The sequence below is a fragment of the Idiotropiscis lumnitzeri genome, chromosome 11 (assembly GCF_059441095.1).
Source record: "Idiotropiscis lumnitzeri isolate Australia: NSW breed Sydney's pygmy pipehorse chromosome 11, RoL_Ilum_1.0, whole genome shotgun sequence".
In the NCBI taxonomy this organism is placed as follows: domain Eukaryota; kingdom Metazoa; phylum Chordata; class Actinopteri; order Syngnathiformes; family Syngnathidae; genus Idiotropiscis; species Idiotropiscis lumnitzeri.
The window spans coordinates 16,294,036-16,317,100 of NC_142401.1; the positions used below are offsets into that span (position 1 = coordinate 16,294,036).

Consider the following 23,065-nt stretch of genomic DNA (forward strand, 5'->3'; position numbering starts at 1 on the left):
CGCACCACTGAGTGATTAAACGAATGGTAAAGACCAAATTATTCTCTTTTCTGTTAAAAACTGAATTCAGCAGTGCATGCTTTTCATTCTGGACAGTGGCGTATCCTTGCCGCCACAGTGTATAAGATAAAATGCTGACGCGACAACGTATTTTCCCAAATTATTTTTACGCTCCCGCTTAGCCAATGTTTTGAGCTTGAATTTTGTAAATTCCTGTTTTAGTACCAAAAATTCCTATTCCAAAAAATTCCCATGGAAAGTTTGCAACTTTGAAAATTCCAGCGCTGAGTAACGAACACTCAGCCACCTTGTTTTTCGCATCATGAATGTTGTGTGAGCCGCAGCTGGATGCAACAGCCGAAATAGACTCCAGCAGCGCAGATCTTTAAATAGAGGTGTCACTCCCGACTCAATCAAAAGGTAGCAGACAGAGACGAGGCCCAGCCACCGCGTCGAGTCTTGGCGAGAACGTCTTCATCTCCGAGTGCGAACGGAGCCCCAGGAGAATTGAGCATGCGACGGCGCTAAGTGTCGCATTCAGCTTCTGTTCGGAATCGTTTCCTCACTACTTCCACACTCGGAGCGCAGAGGAACTCGGCGAAGAACATCGGGGAACATCTGGTGCACCCAGAGAGCCCGTCTGCCCTCGCTTGTCGCCGCCGAGTCATCGCAACAGCTGATCTGGCGACTTCATCGAAGTGGAGAAAATCCACTCGCCGACTCAATTATGCAGGAGGTGTGAATAAAACATGAGGCCGGCACGCAGGGATGTATACACGGCGCGAATGCTCGCACCGGTGCGCAGCGGCCGAGTCGCGGCCGCCATCTGTACGCTTGACGCCGTCCATCAGATGTGAAAGACACGCCGGAGGATGACATGCATACATATGCTCATGTTCTCGCACATAATGCGTGGATGAGTGGGCCACAGTTTGAAGTTAACTGACAAAAGTTATTGTTAAACACAATTTATAGCACAGACACGTGATGGAACGTGAATGGAGTGCGGCTCCACAGGCTAGTTAACTTTGCATGTTCGTTTACCGTCAATTTTGATACCTTGGGAGTAGGTGACTGATCATTGCTAGGCGGTTTTCACATTCATCTGAATGGGAGGCGGATTAGCTCTGAGCTGCAGGCTTTACAAAAACTGACTTTTATGCGTTATTTAACTACGGGTACAAATAGAGATTTGTTGGCAATTAGTTGACTTACAATTTGATAAGATAGCTGCACTCATTCACAGACTGGCAACAACTCACTGGAATGAGGCTCCATGGGTTACAAAGGTTAGGACAGCAATACAGTTGCATTTCGCGTCCTCTCAGCTCGGATGTATAGGCGTTTTCTTCGGACTGAATGTTGCCACGGGTTTACAAAAGTTGCCTTTCAACCCTTAGTGCTAACAGGGATTTGTAGTTATTGATTGGATTACAATTTGATAAATAGCTGGACTCACTCACAACCTGGTGAAAACTCATTGGAATAGGGTAGATAATTCAGCACAGAAATATATTTGCATCCTCTTAACTTGAACATATTGAGAGTATAGTGTTGCCTTCTATTGGGCTGTCTGGCTGGCTGTTTTCAAGAGGATTTCAACATGGTGAGGGTTAGCTATGAGCCTCAGAGTGTGTTCTGGTTATTCTTTAATCATGGACGCAAATGAAAACATATATTCTAAAGCAGCCATGGGCAAACTACGGCCGGGGGGCCACATGCGGCCCGATAAATGTTTTAATCCGGTCTACCGAACTTGAAAAAATGTAAATGACTAAACCGTGTTAATGTTTTATTTTCTAAAAATTGTGGTTTTTCAAAGACATATATATTGTTGTAATGCTTTTGTTCACTTTCATTTAAAATTAAATGTATTTTTTTTCTCTGATGAGGTGAGGTTTTCCAAAACACTCCATCCATCTGCTCCTGGTCCGGCCCCTCTGTCAAATTTTCGAAACCACTGTGGCCCGCCAATCAAATAGTTTGCCCACCACTGTTATATTCCATGGTATTTTACGTCATGTCAAAATCATCAGTGAATTGGTGAAAAGACATCGTAATGGGGTTCCATGGGCTAGCGCAGTTTGCATGCTATTACATTTACATCCTTTTGACTTGGGTGCCCTGGATGTCGGGGTTTTCTTCCATTGAATTGGCTGCCATGAGACTGTTTTCACGTGCATTTGAATGTGAAGGAGTTTAACTCTGACCTCAGGTGTTGATAAAAGCGAATACATATATAAATAATTTGCTGAATAAATATTTCACCGCAGGAAGGCACATTCTTTAGCTGTAATTAGCCATCATACTCACCGGCAGATTGCTGAATAGCTATTTAAATGAGGTTCCCCATGCTTGGGAAGGTACCACATAAATAGGTTTGCACTCTCTTAACTTTGGTACCTTGGGAGCAGGTGTTGTGGTATTCAGCCATAATAATGAGCAGGTGAATAGTCATTGGAATGAGAATCCCTGGGCAAGCAAAATTAGTGCATCAATACCTGCCTCTAAGAAGAATTGTGGTTGTTAATCAAAACTGCCTGACACATTATCTTTATCAGAATTTTGGACACAGCTCTTACATTGGACATCATTGGGTTTGTGCAAGGGTACCTAACATTGCGGCCATAGTGTGTATTATCGCCCCCAAAAGAACAAAAATGCCTCATGTGAGCATCATTAGGGATTCTCTGGCTTTTTTTGCCCTGAATCTTGCTCCTCTTCATGCACTTTATTAATCATCCTTGGTTTAGTGGGCCAGTAAAGATGGCTGCTGGCAGCTCGGGTGAGCGCAAGCCACAAAATACACACGGCATCGCGTCACGTGCATCCCCGTTCCTCTGAAAACACACACACACACACACACACACGTGTTTAGAGTATGTGGCATGGATATGCAGCTGATCTCCAGGGATCCCAACCCTGGTTGGGTTCTTGTGGGACTCAGCTGCTCACTGCTTCCGGAGCATTCAGGATGCTATAATTTGCTGTTTTCAGATACAATTCCTGCACGTGAGCAGCAAGCTGGACCACCTATCTTTACTGTCATGGCGCTCACATTAAAGTCCCCCCTTTGCCCGACTCTATTAGAAGCTGGCCAGAACATCATCCCACCTTATTATGGGATGTCAGAGGCAGGCAGCATCATGCCCAGGCGGATGTGCCGTGATGAGACAACAGGATGCAGCCAGCCCTGCCACTCCGCTGCATCCATGTGCACGGGCTGAATAATGGAGGATGTAATTAGGCCTTGTTTCTATGCATGGGAGTGCACTTAGACTTGATGTCTCCAACCAGGCGGCCACGCCATTATTGCCATTATCAGTGTTCGATCTTCCTGAGAAATTGATGGGAGCCAACGCTCCAATTAGAGCTGGAATGGGGCAATGCGGCTCGGAGGGGAGATGGCGATGTTATTAGGGGCACCAACACTAGTTTATATCACGAAAAAGAATACAAAAGTTAAGAACATTTCATCAATTTATTGCAGATAGCTGTCAGCATTGCTGGGTACTTCCTCCCATGACCCAAAAAGAGGAAGTCTTAAATTGCTTTCAAAATTCACAAAAATAAGCCAATTAGGTCCAGTTCAAAAACAAATTTTAACACTGAAAGCATCACAACACAGACACACTAAGAAACAACAACAATGTAAGATAACGAGGCCGTTGAGGGGACTGAGAGCAAAAATAAAACCATTCACTGAAGTGGAAACTGTAGTGACTGCGAAACCGCAAAAACCACGCCGTACTGAACGCACCATGAGACACAATGGAGGAGAACGAAAGGAAACCATGTTTTAGTCAAGATAGCATTAAGGGTAGCAAGAAAATAGGCCACTGCAGCCAAGTAGAGACTATGGTGTAAAATAACATCGTGCCCAACCCGGCGCATCATTACTCAGTAAAGCTAACGAACAACAACAATAGAATGGAAAACAAAATCCTACTCCATTTATTTTCGTACTTGTCCTAGATGAGGAAATCACATTTTAGATACTGACGGCAGTGATGACTTTGAAAACCTCACTCCACTGAACTATTCGCAACAGTTCACCGCCCGTGGTAAAGAAACTACCTTTTGCTCAAAGGTAGACTGTGGAAAGCAAGAAAACAATATGCTGCAACCAAGTGGAGACTATGGCATATAATTCTGTCGATTCTGAACTAATATTAGCATGTGTGGTCATTTTGGGTGAAAGAAAAGTTCAAACTGCTCAAGAGAAGACTGGGAGTAGCAAAAAAACAGGTCAGTACAGCCATGTGGAGACTATGGGTATAAAACAGTGCAACAGAGTGAGCTTGAGTATGTCTATGGTCATTTTTATCAAAGAGGAGATTTAGTCAGTTACTCATGAGTACCAAAGACGAGAAAACATTGACAAGAAAACAGACTGCCGGAGCCAAATTGAGATAGCGGAGTTTACTACTGCAGTGCACACAACAACAGGCAGGGAAAATGGAAAGAAAATCACACTTGTCACATCACGAGAGACATTGACAAAAAAAAAAAATTTTTAAAGTTGGCTTGTGGCTGTTGCCCATTTTAAGTAGACTGCATTTTACTCATGAAGAGACTGAGGACAGCAAGAAAATGGGCCACTGCATTCAAATGGAGACACTGGTGACAGCTAAACTGATAAATCCACGCTGGATTGAATGCATCACGACATCTTATGAAGTTAGATAAAAACTTAAAAAATATATTAGTTACTTGAAGCTTACCCACTTTTAAACGGATCTTTTATTGGTGGTTGAATTAAAAAGAAAGAAAAAGAAAAACCAATATGTGTCAAAGTGCCGAATATCTGCGCCGATAATTGGCCCTTTTTATAGTTGTGAAATACGCTATATAAATAAAGTTGTATTGTATTATATTGTATTGTATTGTATATTGATCATCAAATCTATGTATAAATATATGTGCACTGCCCCTAGTGGCCAAGGCATGTACATCAGAATGATCCACACAATGAACGCATGAACTCATGGTGTACAAAAAGATTTTGTTGTTTGTTTTTTTACATTCCATTTAATTGAGTCATCAGTGTCCAATTCAAATACCATACTGTGGAGTTCTATTTTCTGCCTTAGAATAGACTATAATTATTGTTTTCTTTTTTCGCAGAGGCGCAAAGGAATTAATGGCATTCCCATTTATTTGGGTGGAGAAACATGATTTGACTGGCGGTCAAGGCACGATTGCTGTTGTTCAATGTCTACCTTGAGTGAGATGGATTTTAAAAAAATAGTTTAATGTGGGTGGAAGGATAAGTTGACATAACTCACCAGGTTTGACCGTCTTCAAGCGAACCGGCTCCCGAAAGTGTCGTATGACGGCCAGCGTGTCCCGGTTGGTAAGTCCACTGACGGGCGTCCCGTTCACCTCCAGCAGCACGTCGCCGTAGTAGGGCAGTTTACCGACGTGGCACACCAGCACGTCCAGCTTCATCTGACCCAGGTGTGGGAACTGGCCCATCTCGGCGCCCCCCAGCACCTCCACCACGGAACCGAAGTCGCCCAGGTTGCCCCACGACACCGCGCATTCCACCACCTTTCCGGACCAGTGTTTCTTCTTCTTCAGGGTTCTGGACATGTTGGCTCTATGTGGTTGCTTTGACTAAGTCGAGAAAAGGCTGGCTTTTTTTAAATGTCGCGGCCTAATAAACCCAAGCGAGTGATTCTCCAGCACGTTCCATCTCCCTGAGTGATTCCCACCCGTGGAAGGTGTGCGGGAGTGTCATCCGCGCGGAAATTCCAACGAGCGCTCTCTGTGCGTAAAACGCGACGAATCACGGCGTCGCTCTCCTCCGCGTAATAAATTGTAAGAAATAGACAAAAATAGGACCCCAACACAGCGGGTTTGGATTACCACAGCGCAACCAGCACGGACGCAGGCAGACAGGCGAGCGGCTCCACTCTGTGTGTGTGCGCGCGCCGTGAAAGTCCAGCCCACGGTTGTGGTTGTGGAGGCATCTGATTCCGTAGCAGGTTTGAACACACCTGGAACCGCCAAGACTCGTTCCAGCCCCGGCTGCGTCTGGAACAGTACGCCCCCTTTTAGTTGCTGTGCGCACTGACGCCTTTTGCGCTTGCGTGGCCGCTGGTGCTGGCGCCATCTACTGGAGAAATGCTTTGTGGATCAGAGTGTCCTCAATTTCACCCTAAAAATTGAATCCCCCTCAAACTCACAATAAAGGCGTATAAACAATGGCGGTCCAAGCTTCAATGGTACCCACCCACTCATGAAACTCACACTGGAATGTGGACCCTACATTTTCTTTCACATATATGGAATTATAAGAAAATATGACTACAACAGCGACAAATAATAATGTAAATAATTGCAAATACAGAAACAAATTTAAACACCATTGCTATAAAAAAAAATCCCTCTGACCGACTGAAGACTCTTTAGTCTGCTAGCGCATCATGGGAACCACATCTAACCTTTAACCCTTTTATAACCTTGATAGTTGAACAGAAATGGTGCTGCAACACATTTAAACATTCAAGATGAATAGTGGTGCATATCAGCAGTGTAACAGTGTGCATGAACACTGGAAATTGAATAATGCATTCTAGTTCAAGTCTAAGAATAGGTCAGGCCTTAATTTGAACTCAAGTCAGACGGCACAATTGATTCCTGGGGTGAACTTCAAATAAAAGCTAAGTAAAGTATTGATATGCATGGACAGTATTGCTTGTTTTGTGGCGAATTGCATAGTAGCCTATGTGCAACCATTGTGGTAGCAGGGTTGACTAGTCGGGCTCAACCACTTAATGACTACATTTTCCGCGAGACAATGGCGGAATGTGTTGCTGGATTGTGGCTGTCAAAATATGTCCTTGTGTGAAGCAGCATGTGTCTAGAGAACTTTAAAAAAAAAAATTACAGTATAGCCCTGGTATAATTATGTTTTTTAATTAGGAAATAAAAATAAAAAATGAAAAGAAAAAAAACAGAAACACATTTATTCAGTATATATATATATATATATATATATATATATATATATATATTGTTCATACATAACAGATGTGTTTAATGAGCTCTCAGCTCTAGAGTTGTAAAAAAAAAAAAAGAAGACTAATTCCAGTATGTTTGCATGAACGTGATCCTCAGATTTTGGAGGACTGTACAAAGTTGTTTCGTGTGGTAAAACAACACAGTAAATGTCATTCATTTTTATGGTTGTATGATAAATATTGAAGTATGCGCTTGACTGAAGCAGCTTAGTTTCAGTACTGTGACTCAGAGATCAGTCATATGTCAGTGATGTGATGTCATCCTGAGTTCATTAAAGGTGATGACATAACCCGGGGTCCTGGAGGCACTCACGTTATGTTGCGGGTCAAATTTATAATACGAGTGCAACTAATGATCATTTTAATTAATTTGCTGATTAATTGATGAATACGATTAAATCCTTATATAAGATAAAAGAGGACATTACTACAAATTGCCCATTCAGAAAATGAATTTGAATTAAAATAAATTAATTATAATTCGCAATGGTTTCATCCTTAACATGTCAGAAAATTGTTTTCCGAACAAAGAGACAGAACATTTTAAATTATACAAGGTTTTTAAGTGATTCATCTAAAAATAACCAGATAAGTATTTTGTCAATAAATCAACGCAAGTAAGTTTAATTTTTGAAAATCTTCTGGCCTTATTTTTCTTTTTAAAGCATATACATTGACTCATTTTGTAGTTCAAAACTGTAACTAACATTTTAAAAGGTAAAATGCAAATTCAGACTCAACAAGCAGCGGGTCAAAATGACCCATTTTAAAGTGGATACTTGGGGAGTAAGGCAATTCATTGTAATTACAAAAAAAGTTGCAGTATATTATGTATGACACAATTTTTATTGTCCATAATAATAGCTACCTAAGAAAAAATCATTTAGTTTTTAATTCAACATGCTTTACACAATGTACACGGTCCAAAAATAGAATTGAAAAGATAGTTCAATACTTTAAAAAAAAAAAAAAAAAAAAGCAGAAGAACAGTATATTGCCAGAGCATTTTGTTGTTTTAACTGTACTGGTAAACTTTGGTATTGAGTGAAACAAAATAAAATAACAATAACGCATGTCATGTGGTCATGGCGTGTAACTCCTTTAACTTGTGAAAGCATCCAAAGGGAACATAGAGATAGGTCCACGTGGAACAGGACAATGACAGACGTACATCTGGAATGTGTAACTTCAGAAGGAATAATTAAAAAGTAAACATAATGGTAAAAATATTAACGCACATAAGGCTTCTGAGGTTTGACTGCTTACATGAACAAGTGATGGAAATGTCTGTGTGTTGGGGTGAGGGGCAGGAAGGGACCTCAACGTACCATTAAAGACTTGAGAGGGTCTCCATTTTAAGGACAGTACCATTTTGCAGCAAAATAACTGAACGAGGAATATGTGCAATGTTGGCAGAAGAGGAACAGAATCCAAGTGCAAAAAGGTGACGTAGATGACATCATCATTTCAGTTCTGCATTAGACGTAATTACAAGTAAAGTGAGAGAAAGTGAAACCTCCGCAAAGTTAAAATGAACTCTGTCGTACAAGTCGGAGTTTGAAGAATATTTTAAGTGGAACAAAATATGCATCAAAAGTCTCTGCATCTTATCATAATAATACAGTGGTTAACATCTTTTTACACTTAAGCCTACTCATGAAGCTGCCTAATTTAATTTTTTTAAGAAACCAAGAAAAAAAATGTCAGCATTTTTTTAAATTACCAAAGTATTTTTTAATTTACGGCCACCATTTTCATTTTAAAAATACCAATTTGTATGGGCACACACCCAAAAAAAAAATGTTTCTGGAAAACATCAGAATAAGACTTTGGCAACTACTGCTGCTAATGACTTCCAAGACAATTGTCAAAATGATATTGTTGGAGAAGTTGATGATGCACAACAACTTCAACGAGAATCGTGTTTATTTTGCATTTTCTTTGGATTTGTTTTGTTGGTTTTATTGTTATGAGGAAAAAGTTTATGAAGATGTCTGGTTTCCTCACGCCCACGGGCATATTTTACACTTTGTTCCAGCTCCCTTACAGGTGAGTAGTCCTACTTGATTTTTCTTACATACCTCGGAGGTATCTTCTCTTTACACTTGCATAATAATTAGGAATGCTACATTTGAAGTGTTTTGAGCCTGGTACCTACTCAATTTATGGGTAGTGGCTAGCCAGTCTGCTTCGCAGGTTCTAAGCTCTGGGTTCAAATCTCAATTGTGACGCTAATTAGGACACGCTAAAGGACAAGGACGCTGTTATCTCATGATTCGCTCCTCCTAACACACATATGACAGGAATGTCACTAAGAAAGGATACTGTACTGTCAAAAGCTTTTTGAACTTTTGGGCCCCCAGTAAATTTCTCACCAAAAACCTCCTCTGTAAAATGTTGAGTAGCAAGTGTGTGTTTTTTTTTTTTTAGAACAGAGATAGTGTAAAATGTAATAACAGATGACTAGCCTGTACATGTATAAAATAATACATTCGACACGTTTCCTTTTTTTTTGTTCACAGTGCCAACGCCTTTTTTCTGCAGGAGTATGGTGAGTTCAGTAATAACGAAAGATCACTGTTAAATTAAGTGCCTGTGAGCGGTGAAGGAAATACAGATCAGTGCGCGTGTCGCCTCAATGGAGGTGACATTAATAAAAATACAATTTCCAAAAAAGAAAAACATGATTGTCACATAAAATAAGAAAGGTCCTCCCACTCTGTAAACTGCTTAAAAAGCAAGGCTGGATGACTCCCTAAGGCTGAGGTTATATTCATATGTAATGGTAATACACAGCACATCGCGGCATCACTGTCTCTATGCAGTCCTCAGTTTGCGACCTCTGGCTACTCTGTGATTTCTCCAAGGAGCCCCCCCGTCACAGTGCGCATAAAAGCTTCCCTCCAAATCTTCCATTCATGGCGTCCTTAGAAGTGACAGGCAGAGGTCACTTATCTTCAGTGAAAGGCGAGCGATGCATAAACACTCCAAGAGAGAATCTTTGGCAGAGTGTTAATGGAGGTAGTGGGTGCAAGGAGGACTTGGGGTGGAAGTGGGGAATGGAGTGGTGGTCTATGGGGATGCTGGATGGTCTTGAGGGTTAGTTCTTTTGGGGGGGTGTCTGTGGTTGGGCATGTTCGCCGCCGCATCCCCCGATGGAGAAAGTGTCCTGCTCGTTTGGGGCTTCAAGTTTTGCCTTTCACCCCAGACCGAGTTGCTGAGGGAGTCTAAAATCGGCACAAAGAGGATGTAAAGAAGTGTCAACAATTATTTGAAGTTCAGAGAACATATGAGGTATTTGTTTAAACAAGGGAAAATGTAAATTTTATGGGTTGCACATAATTAGTTGGGTCTCTGGAGTACCTGCCCTACAATCAAGTAATGTAGTTTCACAACCATAGGGCGCACCTAAAAGTCCCAAAAGTTCTCCAAAATGGACTAGGCGTCTTATAATTCTTCGCCTGTGACTAAACATTGAGGATGGAACAAGATCCAGCATTTTCAGGTGACGGTTGGAGTCTGGCTGACACCCATTTGCATGTTCTTTTTTTTTTTTTTTAAGTTGCGCTGCAGTATTTAGAATATTTAAAAATGGTGCATTATTAAGAAAAATGTGCGCGTGAGTTGCAACTAGTGAGATTGCATTAACAGTCAATGGGTAAAAAATATTACTACATTTTGGTTCACATGTGTCCTGTTACAGTTGGGTGTGCCTATAAACTCTGCCAACTATTAATTAGGCACAGGAATGTACAGTAACGTTAATGCTAGACAAGTAGCACTGACGCTACCCAGCGCAACCATGCACATTGGCTAACGGCCATCCTCTTCCGTGCTCTTTCTGTACCATTTCATTATTTTTGTAAATGCACTACAGGTTCTTGCGAACACTCACTACGACTGCCAGGAACTTTAAGAGATTAGAAAGTGGCACCATACATCTGTTTCAAGTGCCAGAAGTGACAGTGAAGCAATCTTATTTTACTCTACTACAGATTGTATGTGGTCGTAGGGGTTGTTCAGATCTTGATATTTTTTTATTTTTTTTTTAACAGAACCTGAGTACTTTTTATTTAATTGTTCTACATTTCAACACCTTTGCCCTGACATAATCAGTATATTAGTGGCATAAAAAAATAAAATGATACCATCATTTCTGCGGTAGTTTTGGGGAAAATGTATACCATATTTTCATGAGCATAGGGCGCACCAAATTTTACGTTGGTAAAGTTTGAAACCATAGAGCGCTGGAGTGACTGGGAACAATACACTTCATATTGTGTGAGCACACCCGTTGGTCACAGTTTGAGACCAGTATGTACGTGCGGCAGATAGCTGGATAAATGGACGGCTGTCCACAATGTCATAGTCTGTCCTATCATTAATGTTATTGCAAGCAAGAAACATCACAGGTAAGATTAACATTTACACAACAGATCCTGACCCCTAATAAAAAAATAAATAAATAAATAAATAAAAAAGACGCCGCCCCAAGCACACCACTGTTGCTGATTGGCTGAGGCACTGCCAGAATTTTTTGCAGCACTTGGGATATGAATGGCATGAGAGATAACGGTTTTGTGTTGATTGTATTTCTTTGTTCCTTGTTTTGGTTGTTTGTTAGTATGCTGTTCAGTTGATGTTGGGTGATAGTTTTGGTTTTGATGTAAAATTGTGACTGTACATATATGTGGTGACCAGTGAAATGCCTACACAAGCAAGGTGTGATCACGTACTGCGACGTTAATGCGTGTGGTGGCACTGCTATCATCGTACTTGACCTGCCGGTGACGATGACCTGCCATGTTTGAACGAGGACTTTGATAACATAACAATTCAACCAAACTCATTTTTGCTCCCGCTACCTTTTTCAAACTATATCCTAGCATGCATGTTAGCTTATGTTTTAGCATGTATGCTAAACTAAGTCCAATAATGCGGTGCACCCTATATATGTGTTAAATACAGAACTAGCACCCTCAACCTAGACTGCGCTATATGGTCGTGAAAATATGGCAGTCCTAAAAAATGTGCTATCGTGACAATAGAATTTAACAGCGAATTTCATCGCCGCAGGAGGGACAGAAAGTTGGAGTTTAGTATACAACAGTTCTCACCACTTGCACTGTCTTCCACTGAAGTGTGGCTGCCTGGCCTCTCCAAGTCTTGTTTGCCAAGGAGGCGCTCCAGGGTAACGTCCTCTCTCCGAGTGCGTTCACCGAAGTTCTCCTTGAAGCCCGGTAGATCTTTGTCCAATACGTCATCTTCGCCCAGGTAGGCGTAGGGGCAGTAGTCCCGTGTGCGAGAGTAGATGTTAGCGTTGTCGTAGCAGTCGGAACAGATGACCAGCGGACCCGCGGCACCTTATGACACAAGACAAAGTTTACATGTAGGGCTCACTTGAGCAACGACAACCGAGCATAGTGTAGGTTATGCTGTGTCACCCTTTATTCTTGGACAAGCCCCAAACTAATTGTGACATCATTAAAGCTATGAATCTTTAGTCCTTGTTTTCTATCCACTACACTTGATATTTTTGGTGTGATGTACGAAGGCTTTCTCTGCCTGCATGGTTCAACTTCCAACTTGCATTATTTATTTGTGTTAGCTCGACTATGAAAAATTCTATTTGGTACAGTTTGTGATTACACTTGAAATCCCATCATTAGATTTTGACCCCATTCATTGTTATTTTATGGACTGGTAATATTCACAAAAGCTCGAGATGGACTGCCAATAACTTCAAAATGCACCTGAGGGTGCGCCAGCTGGTCCGTCACGAGCCTCCCCAGGCTGGAAGCTGCTACGGCCCGTGAACAGAGAGCCCACCCGGCAGTGAAGCCGTCCGTGACTGTCCGTTTCCACCTCGCTGCCCGCGTCTCCGTAGCACACACCTGGGACACACACGGGACACAGAGTCTCGAACCTTCGGTGGGAACATTTTTACAACAGACCGTTTGATCGCCTTTTCTCAGCTACGAACAATATGGTCAGACAGTTACACAGTCACTTGAGTATACTGTATATCCACCATATCATTTAGTTGTAATGTGTGAATCTACTAGAGCAGCAGCTATTGCATAGTTCTAGAATAGAGCATTTTACCAATCATCCCAAAGAGGAATTGAGTTACCCGATATTATTTTTACATGATTAAACGCCGCATGGGCATTTGAGGTGCAGGTATAATGTTTGTCCACTTGGGGTTGTCATCCTCATGTTCTACTGAGGAATCTGTGATTTAGAGTTTGTACAGCTTTAAAAAGGCGGGGCCTGGCCTGGTTATTGTGGGTGCTGTTGAGAGGGTTGGCTTACTGTCTGTGCCCTTGTGCACGTATCCATTGGAGAGAGGCGGCATAAGCTGCTGGTGGCTGCCGGCCTCAGAGTTGCTGTAGCCTTCTGGAGGTTCTGACAATGTCCCTTGAGAGGAGAGGTAACTAGGGATGTCTGGTGGTAAATTCATCTCATCTGGGGAAGGAAAACATTTTATTTCAATGGGAAATGTTTCACAAGGATTCAGTGATCACTTTTTGTCATCACCTGTGTTAGTGATGCTGTAGTCTTCACTCTTCCTTCGCATGTGATAAATGACAATGACCCACACCAGCGAGGTCCCAACCACACAGCACACCACCACGATCACCACAATGCCCACGGTGGTCCAGCCGTCCTGGTCGTACCCAGCAGCGGTGTCGCAGTTGGGCGATGGCGAGACGCCCAGGTAGATGTGGCCGCGCTCGGTTCCCAGCGTGTTGGACATGACGCAGGTGTACTTCCCGGCATCACTGGGCCCTGCGTCAACTATGATCAGGAGCTGGTTGGCAGCAGCGAAAAAGTGTCGCTCCGTGAGCACCAGAGGACCGTCGTCTTTGGTCCAGTTTAAGCGTGGGGCTGGGCTTCCTCCGGCTATGCACTGAAGCACGGCAGTTTCCCCTCTCGCCACTGTTCTGTCCTCCAGGGGACGCATAAACGAAGGAGTTTCTGCAATTGGAGAGATGTCATTGCTTAATGCTGCGACTCCCAACCGCTGTCAAATTATGCTCCTTTTTTGTACATCTATGGGGACGTTATTGTGACAGGTAAAACTTGTAGTGGACGGTAAAAGGTATTGTTTAGAGGAGCACCTTCCCCGGGCACGGGCGTTAGCGCTGTAGCCATCTTTTGCCATTCATACAACAGAATAAGAGCTCCAAGTTCAAATAAACGGGCACAATTTTCCCTCTATAAAAATTGGTTATTTCAGTTCATAGTGTTCCTGTCCTAATAGTGAAAATCTGCAAATTGATGCTTCTCTAGAAAGTTTATAATTGCCTCAATGCCACACGATGGTAACAAAGCACTATTCTTGTCTAAGTGAATATGCCCAACTTACCAAGGTGCCTCCAAGATAACACCAAAACTGTATTTTTTTTATAATTGCTTTGGCCTGAACTCAGGTTGTGTGCCAATTTTTGAAATGTAGAATACATGCCATGGCTCAGTAAAGGTAGAGAAGCACAAGATTCACAAACGTAAGACGTCTGTTAAGCTCATTGATGATGATTCTATTGAATATAAATACACAAGCACAGAGCCTTCTCTGCAATTTTACAAAGTAAAAATACATTATCTTTGAATACATATTGAATAACCATCCTCCTGAGTAACACTAAACAAAATGGCTGGCCTATTCAAAAAGTAATCTACGACTCACCCAGGACAGTGAGCGTGGCGTTGGCAGACAAGCTGCCCGCCGTATTCTGTGCCGTGCAGCTGTACACTCCCATGTCCTCAGTCTTCACGTTGGCGATGAAGAAGATGTCATCGTCCGGCATCACATGCATCCTTCGCTCACGGGCGGCGGGAAAATCGGTGCCGCCGTCCTTCTGCCAAGCAATCTGCGGCAAAGGGTGGCCCTCGGCGGCACACTCCAGCCTGGCCATGGTCCCAGTGCGGATAGTCAGATCCATGGGGGTCTTGAGAAAGGCCGGCAGCTCTGTGGAGAGAACAGAGGCATATTAGAATCAAGTTATGATAGCATTTCTTCTGCCAAATCAAGGGCTGAAACGATAATCAAAAACAAAAGATGTTCAAAATGATGCAGCCAAACCAGGGGTGCACTGATCACAATTTTCTGTCTGATCAACATGCCCCATCTTTAAAATGCCTGACCTGCCTTTTTTTTCCCCACAAATTAACAGCATACACCTTCAATAGGTTGTTTTAAAAAATAAAACTTTTTTTTTTTTAATTTCACAGTAGCTGGCTTTTTCAGACCTTTGTGGCGTAAAATTAGATTAATGCACAAGATCGTTTTTCTTTTCAGGGATCAGCCAATCACCAATCCCCAAAAATTAAGTAAATTCAAACATATTCCAATACTGGGCGATTGATTGGTGTACCCCTTAAGCAAACCTATGTGTAAAAATCTTTTATGGCAAACACACGCACCATTAACTGTGAGCTTGGCCCTGTTGGAGTAGTTTGCGCCAAAGTGGTTGGACACCACGCACTGGTAACTTCCCTCATCGGTGAAGTTGACATTGAGGAGGTGCAGAACGGTGGTGTAGATCAGCTCGCCCTCTTGGTACCGGGCGTAGTTTTGGACCTCAGCATCGTAAAGCACCTCGCCGTCCTTCCGCCATGCCGTGCTCATTGGCGAGTCGCTACTGCTCAATGCCACACAGCTCAGAGTCACGTTGTTGCCACGCAGCGCCACTGACGTCTCTGGGTGAGTGGTGATTCGAGGCTTGGGGAAGTCATCTATTTGGTTAAAAGAACCACATCAATTCATGCGTTACATTTAGATTATTTGATGTCATTGCAGTACCCACCGCTTTTCTTGAATAATTTGATTACAAAAATCAAGTTGACACAAAGTTACAGACCACAAACAAAATCTTCGGGGTTGACTGAAAGGACATCATGACCAAGCAGGCCAGCAGGGTGGGCACAAACGGCGGAGACTGAATGAAGAAAGTGGCTACTGGTGAGCCAGGGTCCGAGCCACTGCATGTGACAGTCGCACAGCAGGCTACTCGTGTTCAGAATGCTGGAAGGGAACACAAAATGTGATATTGACAAAAACTCAATAATTTAAGAAAAAGAAAATTGCTTTTTCATTTTATACTTACAACACTTTGAGTCTGGTATGCATCAATGCCTCTGGATGTATTGACATGATGTCATTCCTACTGAGATCCCTGGCAAATTAAAAGACAAAAATGTGGATCACAAGCAAATCTGTAACATTTTTGTCAAATACAATTAGAATGCGCTCTAAGACAAAAGAAGCAGGTTTTCACTCACAGGTGTTCCAACTCATCCAGACCCTCGAAGGCTTTCTTGGTGATTGACTTAATTTTATTCTGCTGTAATATTCTAGAAAACAGAATGTTTGATGGTGAATTAGTAGCTCGGCAAACAACTTCTGTCATGAGCAGCTTTGTTGAGGCTGCATGACGCAAAAAGCAGACATCTAAATCAACACAAATAAACAAGCATTTCAGTTTGCTCACAATGTGTTCAGCTTTTTCATTCCATCAAACACGCAGATGGAGTCTTCGATGGCCCACGAAATTTCATTATTGTGGATGTCTCTGCCAAAACAAAGAGAAGCATATTAGGTGAGAAACTCACAAACACGATATTTGCACAAATGGTAACATCGAGCTAGCACGGTGTAATGCCAAGACTGGAATGCCCTCTAACATTTGATTGCTTAATAGATAATGGGCTGTGTTAATTAATGTAAATCGCAAGACTGGCTTATATGGAAGAAAAAAATTATTTGCTCTACCTACTGCCCACTCAAAATACAAAAGAAATCCAAACAGTGGAACTTGAATTTGAAAGATTGTCTCCCCCTAAAACCAACCCAATCACAAAGGCAACACTTCCACAGTGGGCCTCTGTTCCGACGAGTGGGGAATGAACTGGGCCCACGTTTGGCAAAAAAAAGTCGGTTCACGGGCCCACGGACATGGCACATGCCTTACGGGACCGAGATCCTTTTGTCTGTCCCTCCTCACGCTTGGCCACCTCTGAAAGAACTCCTGCACTCTCCCGATTCCCCTCTCACATGAAAGCACCCACGCTGGTGTGTCAAGCTGTTGCAGCTGACCTCCTTCTCAAGCTGCAAATAATGAGTTCACAACATCCCCTCCCAGATAGATGTACGATGAAAAGGCTACATTTTACGTAATTAGTTTGTGGTGGCGCAGCTTGCATCCAAAACAAGGGTCAGGTTTTATAAACTGCAGCAAACTTGAGTGGCTATACGAACCAAATCTTATATTCTCCATGGGTAGAGACAAGCAGCAGTTACATTACTTCTCATGGTGGTGTGCGGTAACAGAGTGAACACCCAAGAGAGGTCACGATACTGCTGACAATCACTATCTTGATCGAATATTGAAACGCAATAACTCATTCCCAAGGTGCTCTAGGAGCCATATAGCAGCATATCTACTCCAAACAAGAGGATGGAGGACTTGGTGGGTGGGTAATGCAAATGGCAAGAAACAAAGAGGGGAAAGAATTCTATAAAATGACATGTTGGGTGCTCTTGAACTCAGGCTGGAGTTACACTGCATGGCCTAAGTGACATTCTTTTGATTTCTTGCCCTGAAGTGATACAGTGAGGATATGTGGGCAGAGTAGTGGTCCTATGACTGGAATCGGCCCTCTTCGAAAATGTATTACAATAAGAGAAATAATTTGTAGCCAATGGCTAGTTGAGTAATGTGTAAATTTAGTGCAGACCAAATCAAACAATATATTAAGTTTAAATGCATTGCATTATCCGTGACCCTTGTGAGAATAAGCGGTTTGGATTATAAATCAGACGTAGGCATTAAATCAGAATTGTCAATTTTGACCTACAGCTGCAGTGTAATTCCAGCCTAATCAGATGAAAATGAGGAAGTGAGAGCAACACAGAATATAACAGTGGGTGCAGACTTGAAATTGTGAACATTTCTACGGTTATCCTCACTTCACTGAAAAGGAATCCACATGAGCTCCAAACCAACACAGGGGTGTCAAACTCATTTTGGGCTTCCCTAAGAGGGGCGTTATGGGGGTGAAGCCAAATAAATAGTAAAATGTCTCATTGGATAATTACTAATATATAACTATTAGTTACTGTATACAAGTCAAATCGATGGATTGCTAAATTTTGCAATCGATAGTCATGGATAATAGTTCCTTCAATTATTGTTCAAGTAACTATTAAAAGGGTAACAAAAGAAAATCTCATTGTACGTATTACACATGCCAATTTTGTTCAGTATTTTAGCAAAGAAGTTGACATACATGATTTGCTTCACGGAATAAAGGATGTGGCGGGCCCTATCTGTCCCCAGGGCCTTGAGTTTGACACCAGTGCACTAAAGAGCAAAGGAAACAAACCTGCCAAGTTCCTTCAGAATGCACAGAGATAGAAAATGAGCCAAAATATGTTATTTCTGTAAATTACCCTTTTTTCTTTCTTTAAGGACAAAAGAAAAAGGCACATGATTCGTTTTCACAAGCCCATCTGTGGCTATGTTTACACGGACACATTTATTCTGATTAAAAATGATTAGCCCATTGCGATCAAGATTTTATTCCAAACAAGAGCGATGTTTTAGATCTGTTGATAATCCGATCGGCGTGCATGAAAATACTTATTCCGAAATGCTGGAACAAACCGTGAAAAGACATGGCGGACTGGATTGCTTTTGCAGCGCCATGCGGAAGTGTTGACTTGAAGTGACAGTAGAAAAATACCGGGGAAATCACGCTAAATAATGCTAATGTTTAATGGAGAAATGGTGGGAGCAATATTTTGTTGACACTGAAGTCGCCACAGCTTCTTCTACTACTATTTCCGGTAAATTTGGTCTATCTGTGCATGTCAAAGCTGTTAGTTCAGATCTAAGTCCTAATCAGATCAGAAGAATTTTGTGCAAATAAAAATAATGCATCCGATCATAATTTTAATCAAAACTTTGATCGGATTAAAAAAAAATTGTCCACGTAAACGTTTCACAGACTCCTAGTGTTGACCCAAACAGATCATTCTTAGTTGATGAGGTAAGACTTACAGTGTGCGCAGATTAGGCAGACTACTGAACACCCGCTCTCCCACATGGCTGATTGAGTTCTCGCCAAGGTTCAGGCTCTCCAGGAGACCTAATCCCACAAATGCAGTGTCCTCCAGTCTGGTCAGGTGATTAAAGGAAAGGTCTCTGCACAAAACAAAAAGCATATACATGTTTAATGATTAGCTCAAGGAAGTTCTCTTACATCACAGCAGTTGTGTGCTGTTAAATGTGTTCCAAAGTGGTAATTCCAGATGTAAAGAAAACACACTCACAGCTCCTCCAGCTTTTGGCAAAACTCCCAGGCGTCTGGTCGGATGATGCTCACGGCGTTCTGGCTCACTCGCAGGATACGCAGCATGCGCAGGCCGTACAACCAACCTTTGTTCACCTCCGTTAGGTTGTTGTGCTCAAGCTCTCTGAAAAATAAAACCATGTTTAACAATCCCCGACGTCTATGGCAAAGAAGTGAAGACACAAGTAGGAACCAGTTGATGGTAGTTTCTGACGGAGGATTATTATACAAGTCACTCACAGTTCTTCCATGCGAATGAGTCCAAAAAAGGCCCCGTCCATGAGTTTGGTGATGCCATTTCGTTGCAATTTCAGCGACTGCAGCGCCTCCATCCCTTTGAATGTCAGGCTGTCCACGATCTTGATCTTATTACGCTTCATTTCACTGATGATTAGTGACAGAGATAGAGAGAGATGAGTCAGCTAAAGTGGACAAAAATACACCATTTGTAGGGCTGCCCCAATCACATTTTTTGCACCCAAGTCGGAGTCAGTTCATTTTGAGTGTATCTGACGAGTCGGAGTACATGGCCAAAACCTTGGCAATGAATTAAGAAGAAAAAAGGAGAGCGCAAGTAAATTGTCATTGTGTAAAATAAAATTACCGCATTCCAGTTTGACAAAAACAATTTGGCTATATCGTTGCACCTTTGCATCACTTTATGAGTTTTGAAATTTTTTTTTTTTTTTTTATACCTTTTTCGCACAACACTTATCAACTGGAAACTACATGATCAGCCTTCATAATTGATTAATTCTAACAATTTAGCACCCTTGTCTCAATTAATTGCTTGTGCTTCATCACATTCAAGTAACGCCTGGCATCAACACCTGGTACTCCCTCTGTCATTTCAAATGTTTGTCTGTCTGTCTCTGTCATGGGTTGCATGCTTTTTTTCCCTAGCAACACTATCATGATTTTACATCAATGATACATACAGAAACTGCAGACTGGAAAGTTTGAAGACTTTAGATGGCAGTGCAGTCAATCTGTTCCTGTTGAGTTTTAACACCAGCAAAGAGCTGGAAATGTTGTCGAAGCAGCCCGGCTCCAACACGCTGATCTTGTTATTACTCAAATTCCTGCAAGATTAAAAGACAATTAAAACAAACCTTGCAAAATTCTGACCATCTAACCAATTAATCCAGTAAAATTCTAGCATGAGGAATCTTTGGGACTTACAGATATTTTAACTGCATGGAAGGAAAGATTCCCACACTAAGCTCGGAAAGGGAGTTGGACGTCAGGTCCAGCGTCTCCAGGGACTCGTATGGCAGCAGCTGATGCATCAAGAGCTCAGAGATGCGGTTATGTATTCTAAATCATGCAACACATACACACATGTGAGTCAAGATGGAAAATTGACTGATTATTTATTTATGTAAGTATATTAGGAGAATAAATGACAAATAATTGTCTGCGGGTGGCTTGCTGCATCAATATATTAGTAATTTAGTATGCATTACAACTCATAATAACGGCATCAAAATGGTTTAGGTTTATTGCAAATTGAACCATAAGGTGGTTTAACACTTACAATGACAGTGATGTGATATTGGTAGAGACACCTCCTAAGAAGGGCAGGGCTGTCAGTTCATTGTGATTCATTATGCTGAAATGAAAATTCAAAGCACACATATTTCAATGCTACTTCACAAAATGGCTACACAGTCCTCTATAACACACTCAATGTACACACGTGAACGCCAACAAAAGTGTACTATATTTTATGCCAAAAACAATTCTTGTTTCATCATTTTAAAGTCTATGTAACACACGTTTGAATGTGGATTTGATTATTGTACAAATATATTACAGTATAAATGAACAGAATGTTTATACGCCGTGCTGGGTGTATTATAATTTAACATTACAGCTCAGCATCAATATTATTGTACATTCAGATGTAGCACTTGTTATTTACCACATACCAACAAGCAATGTCTTTTTTCCTTTCAATACATCCTCATTGCAGCTACGCGTGTGTGTACATTGTTATTAGTTCTATAGCGGGGTGGGCTACTCAGGGTACCCTCAATGTGTTAGATGTTTCGGGAAGGTTCTGCATAGGTTTCTTTGGAGCTGATCATTTGAATCATGTGTGTTGGAAGAGAGAAACATCTAAAATATGAAGAATAGTGGCCCTCAAAGACCCGAGTGTTCGGGATGTTTTGTGCATATTGCAGCCGTGACAAATGAACCTCGCTCAAGGAAGGAAGAAAAAAATCTATCGGATAGAGAGTCCAATACCCTGTGTATCCATCCATCTACCAAAATTCCCAATTACCATATTTCTTTTGATTGACGCCAATTCTTACCAAAGTAACGACTACAATATGTAACATGCTGTTAAACATGTTCTTCAGCTTATTGCGCTTTTTTACTCAAACAAAATCACACACAATTGAAGGGTGCTTTACGTGCCAAAGAAAATCTAAATAAATCAAAATAAGAGCACCCGTGTTCACTGGTCTAGTGTCACTATTGTGACATTACCCTTGAGCAACTTTAGCACATCCACGCTAACTTGGCTACACACTTACACTTGGCTTATCCCCTCCGGAACCTCCAAGGGCGCCATCGAGAGCCGTCTCCTGTTACAGTCCAAAACTCGGAGCTCGTCCGGTCCCGTGGAGCACGAACACGGAGCCGGACACTTCTCGAGGCCCCAGGCACTCGTAGCGAGAAGCACGAAGACGAAGGCCGAGGGAAGGGGCCAGCCTTCCGCCATTTTAAATGTCTTCTCCCCCAGGAGTAGCTATGTAGCTAACTCGATTCGGACGTTCACTTTTCACTGTACGGCCGTCGATGTGTTCCCGCAACGTGAAGTCGGTCAAGCAGAAACACAATTTGTAGTCGTGACACTCTCCCGGCTCCGAACTGAGCCACTAAGCGGTGTTAAAGCCCAGTTTGAGCGCAGCATCTTGGCAGAGATTCCTCCTTTTCTTCTTCTTCCCCGTGCCTGGAATTCCTTCCGCTCCAACCTGGCCAGACAACCAGAGACGCCACTTTCTCCAGAGCCGCGATTACGTCCACGCCATATTTACGTTCGGTTAGCGCGAACCGATTTAGAAGTCCTAAATTGTTATCCCGGCTTGTTTGAAAGGATTTGAAATGATCTCAACAGCTCTGCGCGTCTAAGTAAAACAAGAAGCGCCCGGTTGTTGACGACATGGGATATTCTCGGCCCCGCCTCTTTTTAAAGGAAGATATGGACAATTCTATTGGCCGCGGTGCAAGTTTGTCAAACTATTACGCAATTGTGATTGGCTCTCTCAACAAAATGGTGTTCAGTAGTCGAATAGATCTTGGAAACATTAAGAAGTTTCACAATATCGAAAGAGAACTCTTTCAAATATTGTGAAAACAACATTGTTCATATTGTAACAAAAATGACCTGTATTTGTTAAAAATAAACCTCGAACTTTGTGTTGTTGATCTGCGACAAAATTATAATAAGAACGTTATTTTTTTCATGCATCACTTCACATGGAGAGGACTTCCAAAGTGCTTTACATTGTTATAACAGAATCGTACCACGCACTTACAGACGTATGACAAGAATACTATTTTAGATATTGACAAAATACGTGCATACGTGCAAAATACGTGCTCTTAATAAATTCCATTTTTGATCCTACATTTTCAATGCATGTATGAAAAATCCACTATTCGAA

At 42.0% G+C, this 23,065-nt stretch overlaps 2 protein-coding genes across 4 annotated transcripts in view; both read right to left on the bottom strand.

The window, feature by feature from the left end:
• Positions 1-6,072, bottom strand: part of magi3b (membrane associated guanylate kinase, WW and PDZ domain containing 3b) — a 142,026-nt gene extending 135,954 nt beyond the window's left edge. Inside the window, exon 1 of one of the 3 annotated variants that reach the window (XM_088308483.1) lies at positions 5,289-6,069. In XM_088308483.1, coding sequence (XP_088164609.1) covers positions 5,289-5,595 — 307 coding nt within the window. In that variant the 5' untranslated portion in view covers positions 5,596-6,069. Of the gene's footprint in view, positions 1-5,288 lie in introns of all 3 variants that reach the window. The other 2 variants (XM_088308486.1, XM_088308484.1) reach the window with 2 other exon arrangements.
• A 1,783-nt stretch (positions 6,073-7,855) lies between these two features.
• Positions 7,856-22,559, bottom strand: lrig2 (leucine-rich repeats and immunoglobulin-like domains 2). Its single transcript, XM_088309040.1, has 18 exons — positions 21,932-22,559; positions 20,926-21,000; positions 20,571-20,705; positions 20,327-20,470; positions 19,629-19,772; positions 19,369-19,512; positions 19,097-19,240; positions 16,526-16,606; positions 16,317-16,388; positions 16,142-16,210; positions 15,896-16,059; positions 15,459-15,770; positions 14,722-15,003; positions 13,569-14,009; positions 13,344-13,496; positions 12,782-12,922; positions 12,146-12,391; positions 7,856-10,255 (listed from the first exon to the last, which is right to left on the bottom strand). Exons 1-18 carry the CDS (start codon positions 22,117-22,119, stop codon positions 10,101-10,103), a joined length of 3,090 nt encoding a protein of 1,029 aa, XP_088165166.1. The 5' UTR covers positions 22,120-22,559; the 3' UTR covers positions 7,856-10,100.
• Between the last annotated feature and the right edge of the window lie 506 nt (positions 22,560-23,065).

What these genes read in the sequence shown, in the direction of transcription:
- lrig2 (XM_088309040.1), bottom strand. Translation starts at nt 22,119, where the DNA reads ATGGCGGAAGGCTGGCCCCTTCCCTCGGCCTTCGTCTTCGTGCTTCTC. An exon ending in CTCATTCGCATGGAAGAACT is followed by an intron (nt 19,513 to 19,628) that starts GTGAGTGACTTG and finishes TTTATTTTTCAG; the next exon opens with AGAGCTTGAGCACAACAACC. An exon ending in CTGGATGAGTTGGAACACCT is followed by an intron (nt 16,211 to 16,316) that starts GTGAGTGAAAAC and finishes TTAATTTGCCAG; the next exon opens with GGATCTCAGTAGGAATGACA.